The following is a 20024-nucleotide window of genomic DNA, read 5'->3' as shown; positions in this document are numbered from 1 at the left end:
TATGTAGATGTCTTTCTTTGTAGGGCTTCAGATTAGTGGTTTTCTCCCAGCTTCCACAAGCAACTTTAGATTCTAAAACAGGAAGAGACAAGCAGGGCATCTGCTGAAACAGCCATGCCAAGGGTTGACGTTTAGCCCTCCTTACTGCTCCCACTGAGAGAATCCCTTTCTCCTGCACACTCTTCACTGCAGATTTTCCCAGAACATGATGTTAGTGTCAGTAAGTTGCTTCATAAAGACCAAAGTTTCTCAGGTCCTTGTGACACACTTAAGCTGATTTTTCTCACCAGAACTAACGCTCTTCTGCGTGCTTCTCCGAAAGCCAAATTCCACGTCTTACAGAACCCTTGTGAGGAGGAGGCAGATTTAAGTCCTCTGCACAGTGTTTTACAGGTCAGGTGGGACATCACAGGTCACTCTGCATTCCAGGGCACTACAGCCCTGCTCTAAAACACGAGATCCGTGCAATTATCTTTCCTACTAAAATAAGGAAAAAGAAAAGGCAAAGCTGCCTCAGGTTCCATCTGCTCATCTGTTTTCCTCCATCCACCCAAAATCTGTTCCTTCTCAAACCCTCATCCATCTGGCCTAACAATCTTCACGTGGAGACGGCCTCATGCCAGGGAAACCACGCCATCAAGAGACACCAGGAATACTCTACCCTCTCCTTGCCCTCCTCACTTTCAATAAGCATTTCAGGGTAGACAGATGATGATGGAGACCTGTGGCCTCTTCACCCTCTTCCTTTGCTGGAAACCAGAATGTTCTATCAGGTACACAGCCTCTCCATCTGATGAGACTCTTTCCTCTGTGTTCCCTCTACCCAGGATGGCTCATTTCCATCTCCTAATGACACTCAGGAAGATGAGTCAACATGGACAGTACAGAGCATCCATAAGAGAGGTGAGGAGTGCTGGAGGCCAGCTTCCCACTCTGCACCATGAGCTCTGCAAGTGGTGCTGACTCTCCAGCTGACCGGGGAGCTCATTAAGCCTGCTATTTTCCTCCCAAGGCATCAAGGATTATTATAAGGTACCTGACACTCCAAAGAGGCTGAGAACTCACAGCACATTTCTCAAGAACAGGACACACTTTTTCTATCAATTGTTTTCAGATTGTGTGTATGTGTGTGCATGTGTGCACACACATGTGCATGCATGTGAATGCATGCAAGAGAGAGAGAGAGAGAGAGAGAGAGAGAGAGAGAGAGAGAGAGAGAGAGAGAGAACAAGAAAGGAAACTCATAAGGTGATTCACAGAGAAAAGTGAATACCTCTCAAAAAAGACAATGAAGGATCAGGAAGAATGAAAGTCACAAGTCTTCTATTGCACAGGCTCAAGTTCAGTAGTTCAGGATGGATTCATTTTAATATTGTTTGATGCTTTACTCAGAAAATAGTCATTTGAGAAAATCAACTGAGAAGTTTCCCCTTCGATTTGCACACCAGAAGGGCAGCCCACCCCTACTGAGTCACCCCTGCTCTACTGACAAGACCCCCTCTGTATACAGACACGAGTTAGAAGGGGACTATGAGACACAAATCCACACAAAACAAAAAGAAAAGCCTTTCCTAAAGGAATATTCCTCATAAGCTTCAACAATAAACTCTTTTACTGAGTTAAAAAAATGATTTCGCTTTTAAAAACTACCTATATAAAAAAAAACTTCACATTTATCGTGTAATAAGGCATTTTTATAAATATATACTTTCATTATGGCATTTTCTTTTCTATTTTTAAAATGTTAAACATAAAACTAAATAACCCTTTCACATTTTAGAATCTATTTTGTTTTAAAAGATTCCTGTTTCTTACAACAAGTTTGAGCGTTCTTTTTAATCTTTGCCAGATGTTGTTTATACCACAAGCGATTTTTCAGTACCCCATAATGCAATTATTGTTTAATTAGTGATAAATCTGTCATTCTTGGGCTTAAAACCTTAACAAGTACCAAATGTGCTCTTATGTTGTAAGTTTACGTGAGGTCTCAATGTCAGGACAGAGGGGGGGGGTGCACACTGTGGGATGCCCAGCTCTGCACAATGGACAAACTTCTCCGGCTCTGGTCCCTGTGTGCCTATACTCAAAGGAAATTTCTCAGGTCCCACTGCTGTTCAACTTGACCTCTGTGTGGGAGGGACTGCCATGGTCCACTATTTTTTGTGATCTGTCTGTGATCCTCTTTCCCCACTACCTTCCAGTAGCTACAAGGCCTGCAACCCCAAGAATGAAGATTATCCTGCATCCTTGGTTTTCTTTAGAGACAATATATTGGGGCATCTGGTGCCCTCCTGAGGCTGACATTGGAAAGTGCAGCATAGACAGAAGCCCCACAACACTCCTATGGTCCACCAAGGCTAAGTCTTCTACTCCAGCTCTGGTTTAATTGCATGTATCACATCAGAGCTCAAGCAGGAAGTACTTCAATAACACTAATGAAAATACTAGAACACAAGTGGAAGCTATTCATGCACAAAAAATCAACAACGTCGTTGAGGACAGGAGTTACCCCTTTCATTTTATTTTAGCGATGGCATTGGGCAGGGGTTTTCTGGGAAGTTTCTCCTTCTGAAGTCACAGTGACTGCCCTCTGAAGAATGAGAACAAAGACACTTCCTAGCCAATAGGAGAAATACACTGAGATGTCTGGAGCTCAAATACACAAAGGTACTTTTTATTGAGCTACCAACTCTTCTAAGTAAAATAACTAACGAGGGATAGTCTCTGACTTAAGATCAGAGTAAAACAAAAGCCCTACCCTACCTCCTGCCTCCCACCTCCCATGCACCCCCTCTTTGGGGCAGCTCTCCTAGGCCCCAAAGTGGTGGCTTCCAGCAGGCGGGTCAGCCCACGAAGGAGTGTACAGGAGGGCATGGGAACCACGGTGCCCCCGGCTCTGGCACGTAGCACAGTGTAGCAGCCAAACACAGGCCACCCTGCCATCCAGCCAGCCCTTTTCATTCAAATTGGAGACCTAAACAATAGCTTTCTGGGCTCCACACACAGAACTCTAACAGGAAAACAGCCTCCTTGATCCAAGGCCAGCCTGGGCAAAGAGCATAGTGCCAAAAGGGCTGCATAATTAGCAAGTGGCTTTCACTACTTCTCTTGACGTCAGTTTTTAAGGTCAGGTCTGAGGCTACGGATTATGGTCTCCTGGTGACTGCTCTGTCAAAGGAAACACAAGACCATCTGTTTTTGAAACTTTTAGTCTGCACAGTAAATGACAAACTGGGGTTAATACTCTGATCTATCTGGGGCCAGCAACTATGGCAGGCAGCCATGATCTGGGACAATCCAGAGTAGAGAAGCCAAAGGTTGAACCTCACACATAAACAGGTTTGGGAATGTATTTTTATTTCACAAGTCACACACATGTGCATACACACACATCTCATGCAGAATTAAGGCAACGTCAGACTAGTCTCGTATTATTCATTGTCTTACCAGAAACTTCCAGGCCTCTAAAGTCTCTGAAAGGCCAAAGGACATTCAGGGAGGTCATTATACTTTGCATAGCACTTTTATCTTTTGTTTTTGCTATATCTGGGTAACTATAGAATTTCCAGGAATCATTTTGGATAGTCCCAAGAGATGGGAATATAATTAACAGTGTTCCACACAAAACGTTAAGTTATGTAGACCATCACACTTTAATTACCGTCAGAATCCAGCGCTAATGCAATTGGCATCAGGTTTCTTGGGCAGCAAAATGCCGCAGTGGAGCTGAGTCTTACAGATCTGATACTGTGAATGGCCCTGTCAATGCTAGAAGATGCTGCACTGCGATAAATGAATCAGATGATGTAATTAGGAAGCAGGTTCTTCAAGTTACCCCTGTAATCATTCAGCCAGGTCACGGGCTTATTCTATCCTGCTGAGCTCTGCTCTGTGGGCTCAATATGGTGGAAAAGAACTGCCTAAGCCAATCAGCGGCTTCCAGCTTGTTGTCTACATTGTAATTACCTCCATGAACCACAAGGCATAGAGAGGTCACATCCTGGTAATGCCACAATAAATTAAAGCAAATAACACCCCCTCAAATCCCTCCTCAACCATAATAAAAGCTCTGAAGCTCCCCACACATGATCCTGATAAAGTGCTTCTAAGCTCCTTGATGAGGAAGGTTACGGCCAACCAGTCTGAGGTTTCCTCAATACAATGTCTATGGGAGGAGCACTTTCCTGTGTCCACCTAAGGATGGCTTAGGCTGAAGGCTCTAGGTAACAGACAAGGTTCAGAGAAGAACTCATAACATCAACAGTCACAGACAGTCCATGAGACTGGGAAGCTTTCCACTGAGGGATGATGTAAAGGATGGTTATAAGCAGTCTGAAAGCAATAACCCAGAGTCATTGTTTTGCACTGAAAGCAAGGCAGAGCAGAGATAAATTAAGTTGCAATGTGCACATTTAATTTAGAAATAAAGACATTTACCAGACAAACTAACTTACTACCTTCATCTAGAAGGGGCTGTCAGAGGGCTTCTAGAATGATCTACAAGATCTTTAAGGAAGCTGCACTCTTATTTCTAGCCTTAAGATTCTATATAACTTTTCAAAGTGGTAAGAAGTAGCAATCATGTATGCAAATGTACATACATATGTACATACATGTGAAAGAGCAACTGCTGCCCTATGACTGATTCCTTACAGTCTCCAATCTGAACAGAGATTTCAACCATGCAGGACAGCCAAGCAGTCTCAGCACCTTCCTCAGTCTGGGCCATGACCAAGGCAGACACATGCCCTTCCAGTTTCCTGGCCACTGAGCTGAGCTGTCACTGTCCTGCACTGCTGTGGGAACTCACTGCCTCCATCAGGCACCCCAGGCCACAAGAGCCATTGAGAACACAGAGGAGACTCCTGAGGTTCCTGTAAGGGGTGCCACAGCACCTGTACTGTCCTGCTCCTTAGCCACATTATGATTCCTGAAACATAGTAAGTTCTACTTTTTTGTTTGTTTTTTATTTTTCAAGACAGGATTTCCCTGTGTAACAGCCCTGGTTGTCCTGGAACTCACTTTGTAGACAGGCTGGCCTCAAGAACTCACAGAGATCCAGCTGCCTCTGCCTCCCGAGTGCTGGGATTAAAGCTGTGCATCACCATGCCCAGCTCAAGTTCAACTTTTTTGTTTGTTTGTTTGTTTGAGACAGGATTTCTCTGTATAGCCCTGGTTGTCCTGGTACTCACTCTGTAGCCCAGGCTGGCCTCGAACTCACAGAGATTGCCTGGCTCTGCCTCCCAAGTGCTGGGATTAAAGTCATACGCCACCACCGCCTGGACTTCAACTTTTAATAGGACTCACGTGACTGCTCTGACAGCACAAACTCCTCTCTGTAACCATGCTGGGTGACAACTGTGTGTGGATATGCAAATGAGACAGTCAGTGTCCTGGACCTTTCACTCCAAAACCTGACACTAGGAAACTGAGATAAAACACCTTCTAGAAGAGGAAATACTGGTGCCTGCAGACTGCATTTGAAACACAAGTCACCATGGCCTGCCCTGCAAACATGCACACTAAACAGGCACTGGCGGTTGGAGGCTTGCCTGAGTGAACAAGTCCTTTAAATTCACTGAGGACTTCACCAAAATCTGGGCCTTTGCTTGAAGGAACTGGGTCTCCTGGAGCAGAGGTGGGCAGTTTCTTTTGTGGACACTGGCTGGTTTATTAGCACTCTGTACACAGTAAATCTCTTTCATATTTTTAATGTGGTTTTGCTATGTTACCCAGGCTGTTTTTTAATTATATTTTATTCATGGGGGGGGGGAGGTACATGTCATAGCATGTGTGGGGAGGTCAAAGGACAACTTGTGGTAGTTGGTTCTCTCCTTCTACCTTGTGGGTCCTGGGTATTGAACTCATGTTGCCAAACTTGACAAGGACCTTTGCTCACCCAACCAAACTGGTTTTAAACTAGGCTCAACTGACCCCCCCAATTGTGTCTTCTGAGTAGCTGGAACAAGTCAGTGAACCATGGTGCTCAGTTTAGTTTGCTTTACACAGATACACACACCAACACTCACACACATTTTGCTTATTCTTCTTTTGTGTATCTTACCAGAAAGCAGTTCATTTGAAAGATATTTTCATCTCAACCTGTCACTGGAATAAAGAAGAGGTCTTGCCCTCATTAGAGAAAACATGATTCTTAGGGTGAAATTGTCACCAGATACTGTGTGATGTGTAGTGTTAGTTTTTTTTCCCCTGGGGACACTGGTTCTTAGAGAACTTCACTAACCCCACTAAAGGCAGACATTCTGACTGGCCAGACCCTGACCACTGCTTGGAAGTGTGGCCTCTGATCCCAAGACCTTAGGGCTCTTGAGGAAGTGGGAGCATCTGCATGCAGGAGCTTCACCCACAAGAAAACTTACACAAGTCCAACTGGTTTTGCTGCTTTAAGCATTCTTCTGAGCTTGTTTGTTTCTCTTGAATACTCTACTTTCTCCTCATGAAGAGCTGTAAGTTCACTTTCTAAGTTTGTATTAACTGTTTTTTTTTTCTCTCCCTTATAAGATCCTCTGTTTTAAGCACATGTTCCTCATGTTAAAATGAGAAACAGTAATTTTTAAAAGCCCATTCTTCATCTCTGGCCTGTTCAGACCCCTGGGAACTACATTCTGCACATGCCATAGGTAAGGACATGGCCTGTCTGTTTTCTCCTGTGAAATGGGGCAATGTGGTGGAACAGTGCAAATACAGAACAGCATCAGGAGGTGGGTGGAGCCAATACACACTTCTAAGTAAATTAGGACACTTCTAATGAGAGGAAGCATTAGATGCTCCTAACGAAACAGGGACGGTAAGTCTAAAGGCCCTGCTCTGGTTACACTTGTCACTTCTGTCACTCTTTAATGAATGACATTCTTCTCACCAGTTCCCTGAAGGATTTTTCTTGTCACCAAAGCCCAGCACATACCAGCAATGACTCTTTTATACAGCACTCCATCTCTCTCAGGCAATTTCTCTTGCTGGAGAACAGCTTTTCAAAAAGATGCAGCGTTGATTTTTCAAGACTGGGGAGATGCCGAAACCAGAGGCTGACCACAGAGCATGTGGGTAGAATGATCTTTTTCCTTTGAGCAAGACAGAAACAGAAGGTTAAACAGAAATAGATTCCTAAAAAAAAAGAGCAATGTTCAAAAGGCAATTACTCATCAGGTATGTGAGGCTTCTCACATGTCTTGGCAGCAGTCAGTATTTATGCACCTATTTGCAAAATACTGTGACAATCACCCACCTAAGAACTTAGTGGAATGCTTAGAAAATGAAGACTTCTTCCAAAAGTATAAACGAATACAAATCAAAGAAAGGGAAAAAAGAAAAATGAGTTGAATAAAATCCCTTCAATGTCCAGGAAATATGGACATAAAGTTAAAAAGCATGCTGTTTTTAAACATCTGAAGTAAGCTGAGACCTGGACTGAGTCCAGAGCCCTAAGGAAGTTATCTGTCCCTTCATAGTCTCAGCTTACTTATCTGTAAAACAAAAGTAGCTAGAAGGATCCAATGTAGCAACACACATGTAATACACATCACAGACCACACTGTGAGTACTCAATAAATGTGAATCTAAGTCTTGATGGGAGGCGACCCAGTTGCTACAGCCAAACCATTTCATGTAGCTTTATTTTAGTGTTCTGTCTTTTCTGTGTAGTGTAAGTATGTTTGACAGTGTGGTATATATACATGTGTGTATTTCCATGAATTCATGTATGCAGAGGCCAGAGGATGACATCGGATCTCTTCCTCTATCACTCTCTGCCTTACTTCAAAGAACTGAGGCAGGGTCTACCTGAACCTACAGTGCATGGTTGTTTTTGTTCTCCTTTCTCCACACACACAGTGCTGGGGTTACAGGCATGCCAGGGAGTACGCCCAGCTTTTAACTTGCGGGAGGGCACTGCCTGGGTGGGGTATTGCTCAGCATGTCACGAGCACCTGAGTCTCCTCCATCTTGGAGTAAAGATATACCCCAGCTTGTGTGTGACAAGCTCATAATTATGAACAGGAATGCCTCTGACTCTCAAAGGTGTTGTGCTCTGACTTATTAGTCATACAGTTGCCACATGTCACACAGTCACCTTATGTGGTCAGCTGGTGTTAGTCATCCATGCTGCCAGGAGCTAAATGTATTTACACACTTCTCTCATCAACGGCATAGATGTTTTCTTGCATGCCAATCTCCTCTCCATCTCTCTGGATACCACACTGATGTCCACTGCTTCAATCTGACTCTGATGCCAACTACCCATGGGTACTGCAGCCATCAGTAAGCGACTCAACCACAAACTACGAGTCTTCTGGTTAAAAACAGCATCCCATGATCCCCTCTTTGGGTATGACAATTTGGTAAAGCAGGTCAGAATTTACAGCAATGCTCTACTTACAATAATCAGTAATTCATTATAAAAGAAACAACTAGGAATGGTCAGACAGAAGAGACCCACAAGACACATGGGGGATGGTCTTGGGCTTCCTATGCCCTCTCTGGGTACACCAGCCTTGCAACGTCTTTGTGTTCACCTGGATGCTTTTCAAGCCCTGTGGTTGAGCTGGTGTATCACCAGCACTGGTAATTATGCCTAGTTCTGGTGGTCAACAAGGCTGGTTGCTCTGCTGCTAGCTCTAATCCTGAAGTTCTCTGGGGGCCCAGCAGACTCACCCCTTTGCCTAAACTCACATATGGTTGGAAAAGTCTTATTGTACCAAAAGATGGCTCCCTTACCCCTATCACTCAGGAAATCACAAAGGTTTTATAAGCCTGGACAGAGACCATGCATATATTCCTTACTCTGTCATAACACTGAAGCCATGCAGCCATTTCTTCTTTCATCTGCTTCAAGCACAGGGAAAGAAACCTCTGCATGCAGTCATCAGGCTCCCCAGTGTTTCTGAAGCACTGGATTTAGGTTTAGTTCAGAGGACATGACACATTCAATTACTAACACTCCATAGATTAATGAAACTCACCTCTGAAAGATTTTAGGCAGTCTGCAGCTTGCAGATGCTGGGACGAGACTCCCAGGGATGAATTTTATAAAATGTTAGGTTCGACATTTAAGTTAAGAAATTAAAAGGTTCCTCTAGGTCATCTAAACCACAAAGGGGAACCAGTATGAGTTGTTTAGAGGAAACAGACAGCCCATTTCTGGAAATACGTGACTGTATTTGGAAGCCAAGGCAAAAGACACCCAGTCAATTATAAAACACAGGAATTCCACTGTGTGCTGTGGTAAGCAGTTGAGAAGCTGAACATAGGCAAGGCTATGTTGGTCAGAGAAAGCTGCGGCTTCTAGGAGGCCACACAGCCCATGTAGGGAACTGTTCAAGCTGGGAGGGGAACAGGGTGTGGAGCAGCAATCTGTACGGCTCACTGAGTCAGCCTCCTTTGTGGACATGTGACGGATGGGCTCTCCACAGGAAAGCGTCCATGGAAAGGTTCCAGCTGATGCGGCTGCTAGGTTAACTTGCTGGTCTGAAGCTGTTGGAATTGGACATGATGAGGACCACCCAGCATTTCTGGACAGTTTGTCCCTTTTGGATTAGTAGACATAACTTTCCAAACCAAATAAACTTTATTAGTTGCTGAGGGAGAATGTTCTATCATAAGTGAAACAAGAGCAAGGGCAGGCAGGCCCTCACCCTGTGCTCTGGGCACCACGCCTCCTGGTTGGTAATTTCTGAAACTACTATTGGGGTTTACAAAAGATGCCAAAGGCCTGCTTTAATCCAACTCTTGTCAAAAGAAAAAAGTCTGGACACAGAGAGGCAGTGGACCCCTACAATCAGAAATGGAGCTTCCACTGTGCTGTGCTATATGAAAGGTGGGAGTTAATGGGAAACCATTAGAGCCTCAAGGACTCAGTAAAACTGCAAGTGAGGATTACTCAACACCCATGAAGAACAAAGGTAATGGCAAAATTTCTCAAAAATTGAGACATACTGAGTAAATTTTGACAGAAGGATTGAGGATAGAAAAAAATACTTCAACTTTACATGTTTATTTATATGGGTGTGTGGTTGTCTGTCTATGAGGGTGTGTCGTATGTGTGCAGACGCCCACAGAGGCCAGAAGAGGACATCAATCAGATCCCCTGGAGCTGAGTTACAGGCAGTGTGAGCTGCCAACATGGATGCTCTGGACTAAACTTGAGTTCTCTGCAAGAGCATCTGTGTGCTCTTAGCCCTTGAGCCATCTTACCAGCCCTGGCTTTTCAGATTTTAACCATAAAAATTATGATTTGGTGTTTCACTCTGTTTGGTTTGTTGATTTTTTTTTTCCAGATAGAGTCTTGGTATAGCCCAGGTTGGCTTTGATTTGTGGCAATTCTTCTTTCTCAGTTACCTGAGCGCTGGAATTACAAGTGTGATCTATCATATAAAGTTCTTGTTTTAACCTTTTTTGAAAACATTAAACAACTTAGCCTTCTCTGGATTATCACTTTCACAAAAAATAAAAGATATATTGTCTATAAATGTTAAGAGGTATATATGGGAAATGTAAATGAACCAGGTTCATTTCCCAAATGCAATGATACAACAGGACACCTGAGATGAACAAGATGATCCACTGATGACAGCCAAGATTTCAAAACAAAAGATAGTAGCCAGAGAGTAAGAAAAATCTAAAATGTACACACGGGGCAACACAGCAAATGCTGGACAGACAGACAGACAGACAGACAGGTGTACTCACAGGTGGCCAGGAAGCCGTAACATGCAAAGATGCTGTTCTCCCTAAGCCAACCCACACACTTGCTGAGGTCTTCCCCAGATAACATGAGGTATCGTTCCAGAGGCCAAATCACTTTTAGAGTTTATATGGAAGGTAAAACAAGCAACACACACACACACACACACACACACACACACACACACACACACACACACACACCATTAAACTACAAAGGAAGAAAAATGAGAAGAACTAGACCTATTTTATGATAAACAAACTGAACTCTACCACTAAAAATGTCAACAGGACATGAATACATAATAGATCAGAATGGAAAGCAGCAAGGCAGGCCCATCTGCATTCAGGAACTGAGCACGGGCTACATCCTGGCGGGAGGGGGCTGGCATCCTTCACTACACCAGAGATGGCCAAATGTTCTGCAACCTGAAAGCGGAGCAAGGTAACCTACTACTTTAACAAATACTTTGCAAAACCAACCTACAGCTTGAAAGAAATGTAAAGGAACTTATGAACCAAACACCATAGAGAACTTTGAACTCTTGATTCTAACAACTTAAAAAAAAATTTATAAAACAGAAGAACTTAGGTTCTGATTAGATATAAAGTAATGATAAGGAACTAAAGACAACTTTAGATGTACTGGTGGCACTATATATGGCTTTTAGATTTTTTGCATTTATGTATTATTTAAGTATTTGTTGTGTGGGGGCATGGGCAGACCACAGAACACATATAGAGGTCAGAGTACAATCTGCAGGAGTTGATGCTGTCTTTCCTTCAGGGGGTTCTGGAGACTGAACTTGGGTCACCAGGCTTGACTGAAAGTACTCTTATCCCCTAAGCCATCTTGCCAGCCCTAAAGGTCTGTTTTGAGAAAAAAAAAATTCTTATGTTTAACAATTCCCATTTTCTGTCTAAAGGCATTTAAATAAAGAATTGAGGAAAATGTACTAATAAAACACTTTTTTAAAGCATAGTGCTTTTAACATATTAAAGGAACATAGTAGTAAATATTTTAAAATCACATCAATGTTCTTTGGGCATTATATATGTGTGTGTGTGCTTCTATATTCATAGCACTGTACCTGTAGTATGTACAATGAGAAAAAAATTGCATTATCTGCGCTTTGAATTTTTAGCATGAATGAATCTGATTTTCTAAGACTGAGTAGAATCTAGAAATTTCTGTAAGAAAGAAACACGGATTCAAACACTGCAGAGAAGTCACTCACAACAACAGCTCAGTGTGGCGTCCACAGCACCTTGTTGTGGGCAGGGCGGTTCAGACTCACTTGAGGCACTGTGAGCTCACAGTCATTTTGTAACAATGCTGATGGAGTTCACCTTTCCCAGACCCTCCCCATCGCGCCTTCCCCACTGACCCAGGCTGGGCAAGTGGTTCACAGCTGGCTGCACTTCCAGGCCTCATGCTCAGGAGTGTACAGAGGGGCTGCACAGGGACTACATGATTGCTAATGTTACTTCTCTGACACTCAAAAGAACATGTGTGTATATTTTTGTATTTGAAAAATAATTTAAAGGTAAGAACATTTAGGGAATTTTTATATATTTTCAGAGATTCACTTAATTTATTCTCTTTCTTCTACTATGCTTTTTGCCAGTCTCAATATATCTGATATAAATCTTGTAAGCCTATTAGTATAAAAAAAATAAGTATTTTAAATACTCTGATGTTTTCCTTTGTGCCTACAAGGAAATATAATAAAAGGCAAGTACACAAGAATATATTCCTTTTCCATAATGTGTTCCTAAACTTTTGAAGGGATCTGAAGAGATGGTTCAGTGGTTGAGAGCACATGTGGTGCTCTTGCGAAGGACTCAGGTTTGACTCCCAGCACCCACACAGGGGCTGACAACCATCTATAACCCCAGTCCCAGGGGAGACAACAGGCACATGTATTGTGCACATACATGCATATAGGAAAAACATTATTCATACACTTAAAGTAAAAATAAATGTAAAAAATTACACTCTTGAAAGCTTTCTAAATTTTTATCAATTATTTTGGATAATTATATATTTTATATAAAATGTTTCATCAAGATGCAGTATATGTTTTATAGTTACATATTTTAATGTATGATTTTCATTATACTATAACTTACCATATTTCATACAAAATGAAATGTATAGTCTACTTCTTTACTCTAAGAATGGATGGCTGACTTTCAAAGGGGGTTAGAAGATCTGCACTCCCATCCCATAGCTGTTTTGTCAGATGAGCCGACAGATCACAGCACTGACTCAGGAGGCACCGGCATCTACTCCAGAGCACGAGTACACACAAATGAGAGCAGGACTGAGGGAAGCTGTCTTCTCTGGGCTTTACAGCAGCTGGCATTTGCTGTCCTGTGTCTTCTGCAGCACCATGCTGACATGCTAGTGCAGTGCAAGTTCACTGTGGCATCAGAGAGACCTCCAGTAACTTCCAATGGTCATTGAAAAGTGTAATAAAAATGAATCCAATGATTTATAGAAAGATGCTACAGTTCATTAGTGTCTCCCTGGGCTGTGACCCTCCAGACCCTGCTAAAATTGCTGCACCATGGTCCATCGACTGGCAGTATCAGCCAAGCACTAAAGACCTTGTCTGTGAAACTTAGCCATAGACATTGAAAGTGCTGAGTGACCATCTCGAGTCTCATGGGTTTTCCTGAACCACTCACTAGCAGTGCCAAAGCAACAGTAGGCAAACTCTGTCCCTGGGTGATAAGAGACAGTCACTGCACCCTCACCCTTGCCTGCACCTTCACAGGGAAAGCTAACATGTTTTTGATGGGGCGATATAATATACAGATTTTGTTAACTGTCACTCTTAGGAAGAGTTTCAGAAATTCTTCATGGTAAAGGAGAACATTTGAGACACACTGCCCCATGCCCAGCCTGTTCTGTCTGCAGAGAGACATTCCTGTGCAAGTCTGAGCTCTTGCTTCAAGTGATACTTTCATTCCATAGACAGTGACTTGAAAGAATGACAATCCACCAATAATGGTTACTCATGTAATTATATGGAACATACTTTCTTAACAACTAACAAAGTGACCAGGTCACCTTTAAGGAAAAAAAAAAAAGGATAGAATTTGTGGTCCATGATAGGCATGAAGTGTTTTTGTTTATTTTATTGATTTTAAACCCTTTGTAGTGGCATGTACCTGTAATCCCACTGCAAGGTAGGCAGAGACAGGAGGATCCCAGGGGATATTCTTTATTTGAAGATAAATTACTTCGTTATTACCTCTATGTACATGTGTAGTAACACTGTACACAAGCCATGGCATCTATGTGAAAGTAAGAAGACAATTTTTTGGAAGCTAGTTCTATCATCCAACTATGGATTCCACATATCCACTCAGGCTGCCCGGCTTTCACCCAGTGAGTTATCTTGGCAGCCCAAATTTAAGCTTTAAGAGGAAATTAGAGCCTTGGAAAATTTGTGATAGCTTTTTAACATTTTGTGATACATCAACAGGGATGACAGTGAGAATAGCAGCTGTTAAGTTCTCACCATATAATGGAATATGCCAACACCGACAAAATGTGCCTAAGAATGGAGATTTTCCAAATGAGCCGCACATCATGCTACAAAGCCACACAGAGGTACAAGACCTGAACTACAAAACAGGCATGCGTGTACATTCATGTGTGTGGTACACGCGCACACCTAGAGGCCAGACACTGGATGTCTTCTGTAATCACTCTCCAGTTATTTTTTGAGACAAATCTCCAACTTGGCCTGGCGCCTCTGATCTGGTTAGGCTGTCCCAGGGACCCTCTTGTCTCTGCTTGCCTTACCTGGGATTACAGGCACAAACCACCACAATGGGCTTTACCTACATAGGTGCTGGGATCTGGACTCAAGCACTCATGCTTGCATGGCAAGTACTTTGCCAAGTGAGCCACCACCCTAGGCCAGGTCAATAGATTTTAATGTAACAGAGTATAAAAAATCTCATTAACCTCAGATTCCACGCTGCAACTAACTTTTAAAAGCATGACCATTTCAAATAAAGATCAAAGCAAACTATCACTCTTATCTCCAATGGCTATTATGATAGCACTGACTTTCTAATTACGCATCTGTGTGGGGATAGGCATTTCCACCAAAGCAGTATATCCCACAAACTGAACATGGCTTTCCATGCCAGGGAAAGAGACTCTTAAAACATAAAAACAGTTCTACCTGTCAAACAGATTATCTCTGTCCTATAAAAGATCACTATTTATTGTTACTATTGTTATTATTATCTATTATTATTATGTATTATGATAACAATGATGTGTGCACCTCTATGCACACGTGCAGAGGCCAGAGAAAGACAATAGATAACCTGTTCTATCACTCTCCATCTTATTCCCTTGAGAGAGGGTCTCTAATTGAACCTGGATCTTCCCTTTGGAAAGTTGTTGACCAACAAGCCCCAGGTATCCACCTATTCCGTTCCACACCCCGATGCTTGGGTTATAGGTATGTATAACCATGTACAGCTTTTATGTGGTTGATAAGGATCTGAAGACATGCTTGTTCAGCAAGTGTTCCTATCTACTAAGCCATCTCTACAGCCCTTTATTACTGTTTTCAAATGAAGCAATTTTCTTTTAAAGTTATATTCTCCCTTCCTCTTCCCTCCTTTCTCTCCCTTTGAAGGACTGAAGATCAAACCTATGCCTCGTGCTGGGCAAGTATTCCATCCCAGCTTAATAAGCATTTCCTAAATTTCTGGGTGTAGTTTCATATATGACAAATATTGGAAAGTACAACCCATATAAGGCTCTTCGGGCTCTTCAGTAACTTTTAAGAGCATTAAAGGGAATAAGATGGCTGGGGTGAGGGATGGCAAGCAGAAATGGGCTTGCGGCCAAGCCTGGTGGCCTGAGTGCAGTCACGGGTACCACGCTGGAGTAATGAGAAAACCAACTCCTGTAAGCTGTCCTCAGACCACTACACATGCTAATAGTAAATAAATAAATATAATGAAAAAATAAACGGGAGAACATTAAGTACATTGTCATCTGATTTTTCCACACTACAACATTCTGCAACTAGGAAAAACAAATTGAGTGATAAGATCAATGGACTCACGACAAGAAGGCCTCATTTACAGCTTCGAAGAACTCAGGTGAGAGGACTTCCTGAGATTCATGTCCATGGTAAGTGAGTAGAGCCTCCACCAGTGGTTCAAAATCAGGCAGAGTAACAAGAGGGACACAAACTTGTGATAGGGACATCATGCGCTTGGGAGCCATCCTATTAGAGAAAAAGGTAAGAAGTGACAGTCCAGATGAGAAAGTTACATGTAACTGAACACCTAAAGTCTTCTTGCTGAAAAAGACAGTGACAGACCTCCATGCTGGCCCAATAAAGATCTTCTCTAGCACCGTGTGCCAGGTCTTCTTTAGTCACTGACATTCCCATGTTTCCTGCACTCACAGGAGGACTTTATCTCTACTGCTATCTGCAGACATATCTGATTAACCAGGGCCCAAACAACTCCCCATGCCCTTCCACAGCCAATACTGTCAACTCCCTAGCTGCTCACCTGTGCAGGACAGAAATGGGTAACTCCCAACTAAATCCACCAAGTCCATGGGATGCACGCACTAGCCTGACATCCCAGGAACCCTGACCCATCTCAAGCCTTCCTCATTTGCTCCAATGAATTCTGCTTAGCATAGTTTTTCTTTTTTCCCCCTCAAAGAGTTTTATAATTGAATAAGATACAATTTTCCCAGGAACTTTTGCAGAGTGTGTTGAGCCAATATACAGTTTTCAAAGGAAATTCAACCTTTCTATGGAGTTCATTTACTGTTATCAGAAGATTGACTTTTAAAAGTAACTTGATGCCTCACACACTCTTTTGAGTCTTTTTATGAGCTTTTAAAAGTCTCGTTTTTTAATAGCTAAAAACCATGAAATTCTGTTCCTGTCCATTAAAAATAAAAAAATAACTTAGCCCCTTAAAGCCTTGGACAAGAATCAAAAGCCATGTGTGGGGTGTGTGTGCAGGTGTCTACCTTGTTTTTTAAGACAAGGTTTCTCACTGGGCCCTGGGCTCACTGAATAGACCAGGCTGGCCAGCCAATGAGCCTCAGGGACCCACCTGTCTCCATCAGGACTAGGATCACAAACATGTACCACCATGCCCAGGTTTTTACATGGATGCTGGGGATCACTCAGGTCCTTCTATCTGCACAGCAAGCACCTTGCCAACTAAACTGTTCCCTCAGCCCCAAACTAGAAATTCTTAAGGTGTGCTGTCATGTGCATTTTAATGGCAACCACGCACATCTGTCCTGAGGCAAAATGGTGCCATGATATCACTTCAAAGACAGCTGCCAAACCTGACAGGGCCATCATAGCCATGCTACCACTAATAACAACTAAAATAACACTATCTTTTATATCTAAAGTTATCTGCCAAGTTTTTAGCTGTACAAATCATAACCTTGGAATCAGAAACAGAGCAGTGGTCTACAAACTTTCTAGTTCATACCTGAATCTATGAAATTCATCCACTTATGAAAACACACCCGTTATTACTCCTTTCACTGTATGACTTCCAAAATTAAAGCAGCTGAAGGCCCCAAACACAATTCCAAATGAGCAAGCTGTACTATTCTATTTGCTTCCACCAAGGGACTCCATTCATTGTTCACTTTTTATCTCTTGACTATTTAAAGTTCATTTCACAAGTTTCAAAATCTTCATAAAATGTAGATTGATGCCATGAGTTCAGATACAAAGATGGTCAGAAAAGTTCCAGGGCTTTGAGAGGCTGATAAATAGTCATTAACAATTAAATGACAGATGTTTAAATTCTACCCAGGTCTTTGCTACAAACAGCTAGAAGGTATGGCACCCTGGACTTTCCAAGCAGTTGTCTTACTGTGTAGTACTATGGTTTGTGCAGAGAGCTGGGAAGACACAGACAACCACACAGGAAAGATGTTTCTAGCAGTGTGTGCTTAGCATCAAGCCCTCTGCAGTTCAGTTCTTGTGCAGAAGTGATTTGGAATACTACTCCGGCAATGAGTCAAGCACAACACTTAGTGTGATGCAGTCTGGAAAGTGCTGCTTAGCTCTCCCTTGAACATGATCTCCAGGTTCTGGCAAGTCTCGGGCTGGATCCACAAACGCCATGAGAACCTTCAGAAGGCTATCTATTGACCTGTCTGCATTTTGGTAAATATAAGTACTACCTAATTTTATAGGAGTCTTTAAATGGTTTGTTTTTTGAGACAGGGTTTCTCTGTGTATCCCTAGCTGTCCTGGAACTCACTCTATAGATCAGGCTGGCCTCAAACTCAGAGATCTTCCTATCTCTACCGCCAGAGTACTGGTAATTAAAAGTGTGTGCCACCACTACCCGATGACTTTGAAATTGTTAAGGAAATTGATCATGGACCTTTTCCAGCCTTGCGAGGAGATACAAACTGCAGCCATTGAGGTTCTGTGCTTGGTCACTGCTGGCAGTCTTTCCTACCTACTTGGTCCTTCTCTCCTTTCAGAAAACGAGAAAAGTCACACCTGCAGGTCTTTTAGAGAAGAGGATTTTATGACAGTCACTGACTCTGGATGGCCAATGAACACTCCCCATTCAATTTCACAAACATCCGTGTGACTCTATAAAATATATGACACTAGAGCTCTCTATAAAATATATAAATTTCCAGCACCACACAAGCACAACTGTTCCTTTCTTATACTGCTCAGAATTCAAGTTCACAAACATTCATTTGACTCTATGTAACAAATGATGCTAGGGCTCTATGCTAAATAGCTAAAGGAAAACATCCAATGTTGTGGAATAATTCTTCTGTACACTATGTAAATTATGCTGTGATTGGTTTAGTGAAGAAGCTGACTGGCCAATAGCTTGACAGGATGAGGTTAGACAGGAAAACCAGACTAAGAACACTGGGAAGAAGGGTGGAGTCAGAGGAGTTACCAGGAGACACAGAGGGAGCAAGACATGCTGGAGGACAGGTAAAGCCAGGAGCCACATGACAGCACATAGATTAATAGAAATGTGTTAATTTAAGTTGTAAGAGTTAGTTAGTAATAAGCCTGAGCTATTGGACAAGCATTTACAATTAATAGTCTCTGAGTGGTTATTTAGGAATAAATGGCAGAACAGAGCTGATGGTGGTCCCAACGAAAACTCCACCTACAAATGGTGCCCATAAATCCACATAAAGCCTGAGAAAGCTTTAAAAACAGTTCTAAATGCACAGAAACAGAGTTGAACACAGCTTCCTACTCTTGTGTCTCTCATGCCAGCTGCAGTACCAAGACGTATCTCCCAGCAGCTGCCTGCGGGAAGAGCCAGCTGCCAGCCACCAGCCACTACTGCCAGGCACTAAGCTAGGCTACACCTTCAGTGGCTGACAGCAATTTATGATTTGTTTCATGCAATCAAAAAACAATACAGATGCTCAGTAAAGACAGATCCAGATGGGAAAAAAACGCTAAAAGTGCATATTTGAATATATTAAATGTATATTTAAGAATATATATAGTCTTAGGAGAGAAAAAAGGTATAGACAGTCATAAAAAAGAAATATATAGTTTTAAAATAATAAAGTTCTTTAAAAGGAAGTAATATAAGAAAAAAAAGCCACTGGGCAGTGGTGGCACATGCCTTTAATCCCAGCACTTGGGAGGCAAAGCCAGGCGGATCTCTGTGAGTTCGAGGCCAGCCTGGTCTACAGAGCGAGATCCAGGACAGCCACCAAAACTACACAGAGAAACTCTGTCTTGAAAAACCAAAAAGAAAAAAGCCATGTAAAGATGGGAAATACACAAGAGTCTGGATCCTATGTTATTGTGTTGTCTTTAAATTTTTGGGCTGCTAAGAGACACTGGATTAAAGCTGCTAGATTAAACCAATCTATATTTTAAAAAAATATCTTGACTTCAAAATTTAAGTCAAAAGGTATGTTGCATTGGGGGAATGGTTATGCTTTGATTTCCATAGGAAATGAGAAGCTCTGGATTCATTCCAGATTGATATGGATCAGGTTTGATCAAGAAAGACCCCCTGAAAATCCTGACTACAGACATAAAGAAATAAACCTTAAAAAAAAAAAAAAAAAAAAAAAAAAAAAAACTACAAACATGTAACATATATTTTACCTGCTCAAACATAAAACAAAAAATCATCTTTGGCTAACTTGTGTACAACACACAGTTTGTACTTATACTAATACAGATATATATGTTACCTTTAAAAGTTTATGTATTTTCAGAACAAGGGGACCAAACACCAATGAAAATTGATGGCCCAGGTGATCCAGCATT

At 42.2% G+C, this 20024-nt stretch overlaps 1 protein-coding gene across 4 annotated transcripts in view; it reads right to left on the bottom strand.

Moving 5' to 3' along the window:
• Fancc (FA complementation group C) overlaps positions 1-20024 on the bottom strand; it is a 168755-nt gene that overhangs the window by 25519 nt on the left and 123212 nt on the right. For all 4 annotated transcript variants that reach the window (XM_037205649.1, XM_037205650.1, XM_037205651.1 and 1 more), the window contains 2 exons: positions 15807-15971; positions 6926-7082 (listed from right to left, as the gene is read on the bottom strand). In XM_037205649.1, coding sequence (XP_037061544.1) covers positions 6926-7082; positions 15807-15971 — 322 coding nt within the window. The remainder of the gene's footprint in view (positions 1-6925; positions 7083-15806; positions 15972-20024) is intronic.

Source organism: Peromyscus leucopus, chromosome 5 (genome assembly GCF_004664715.2).
Source record: "Peromyscus leucopus breed LL Stock chromosome 5, UCI_PerLeu_2.1, whole genome shotgun sequence".
NCBI classification, from domain to species: Eukaryota; Metazoa; Chordata; class Mammalia; order Rodentia; family Cricetidae; genus Peromyscus; species Peromyscus leucopus.
The sequence above is the reverse complement of the archived record's forward strand: the minus strand, read 5'-3'. Positions and strand labels throughout refer to the sequence as shown.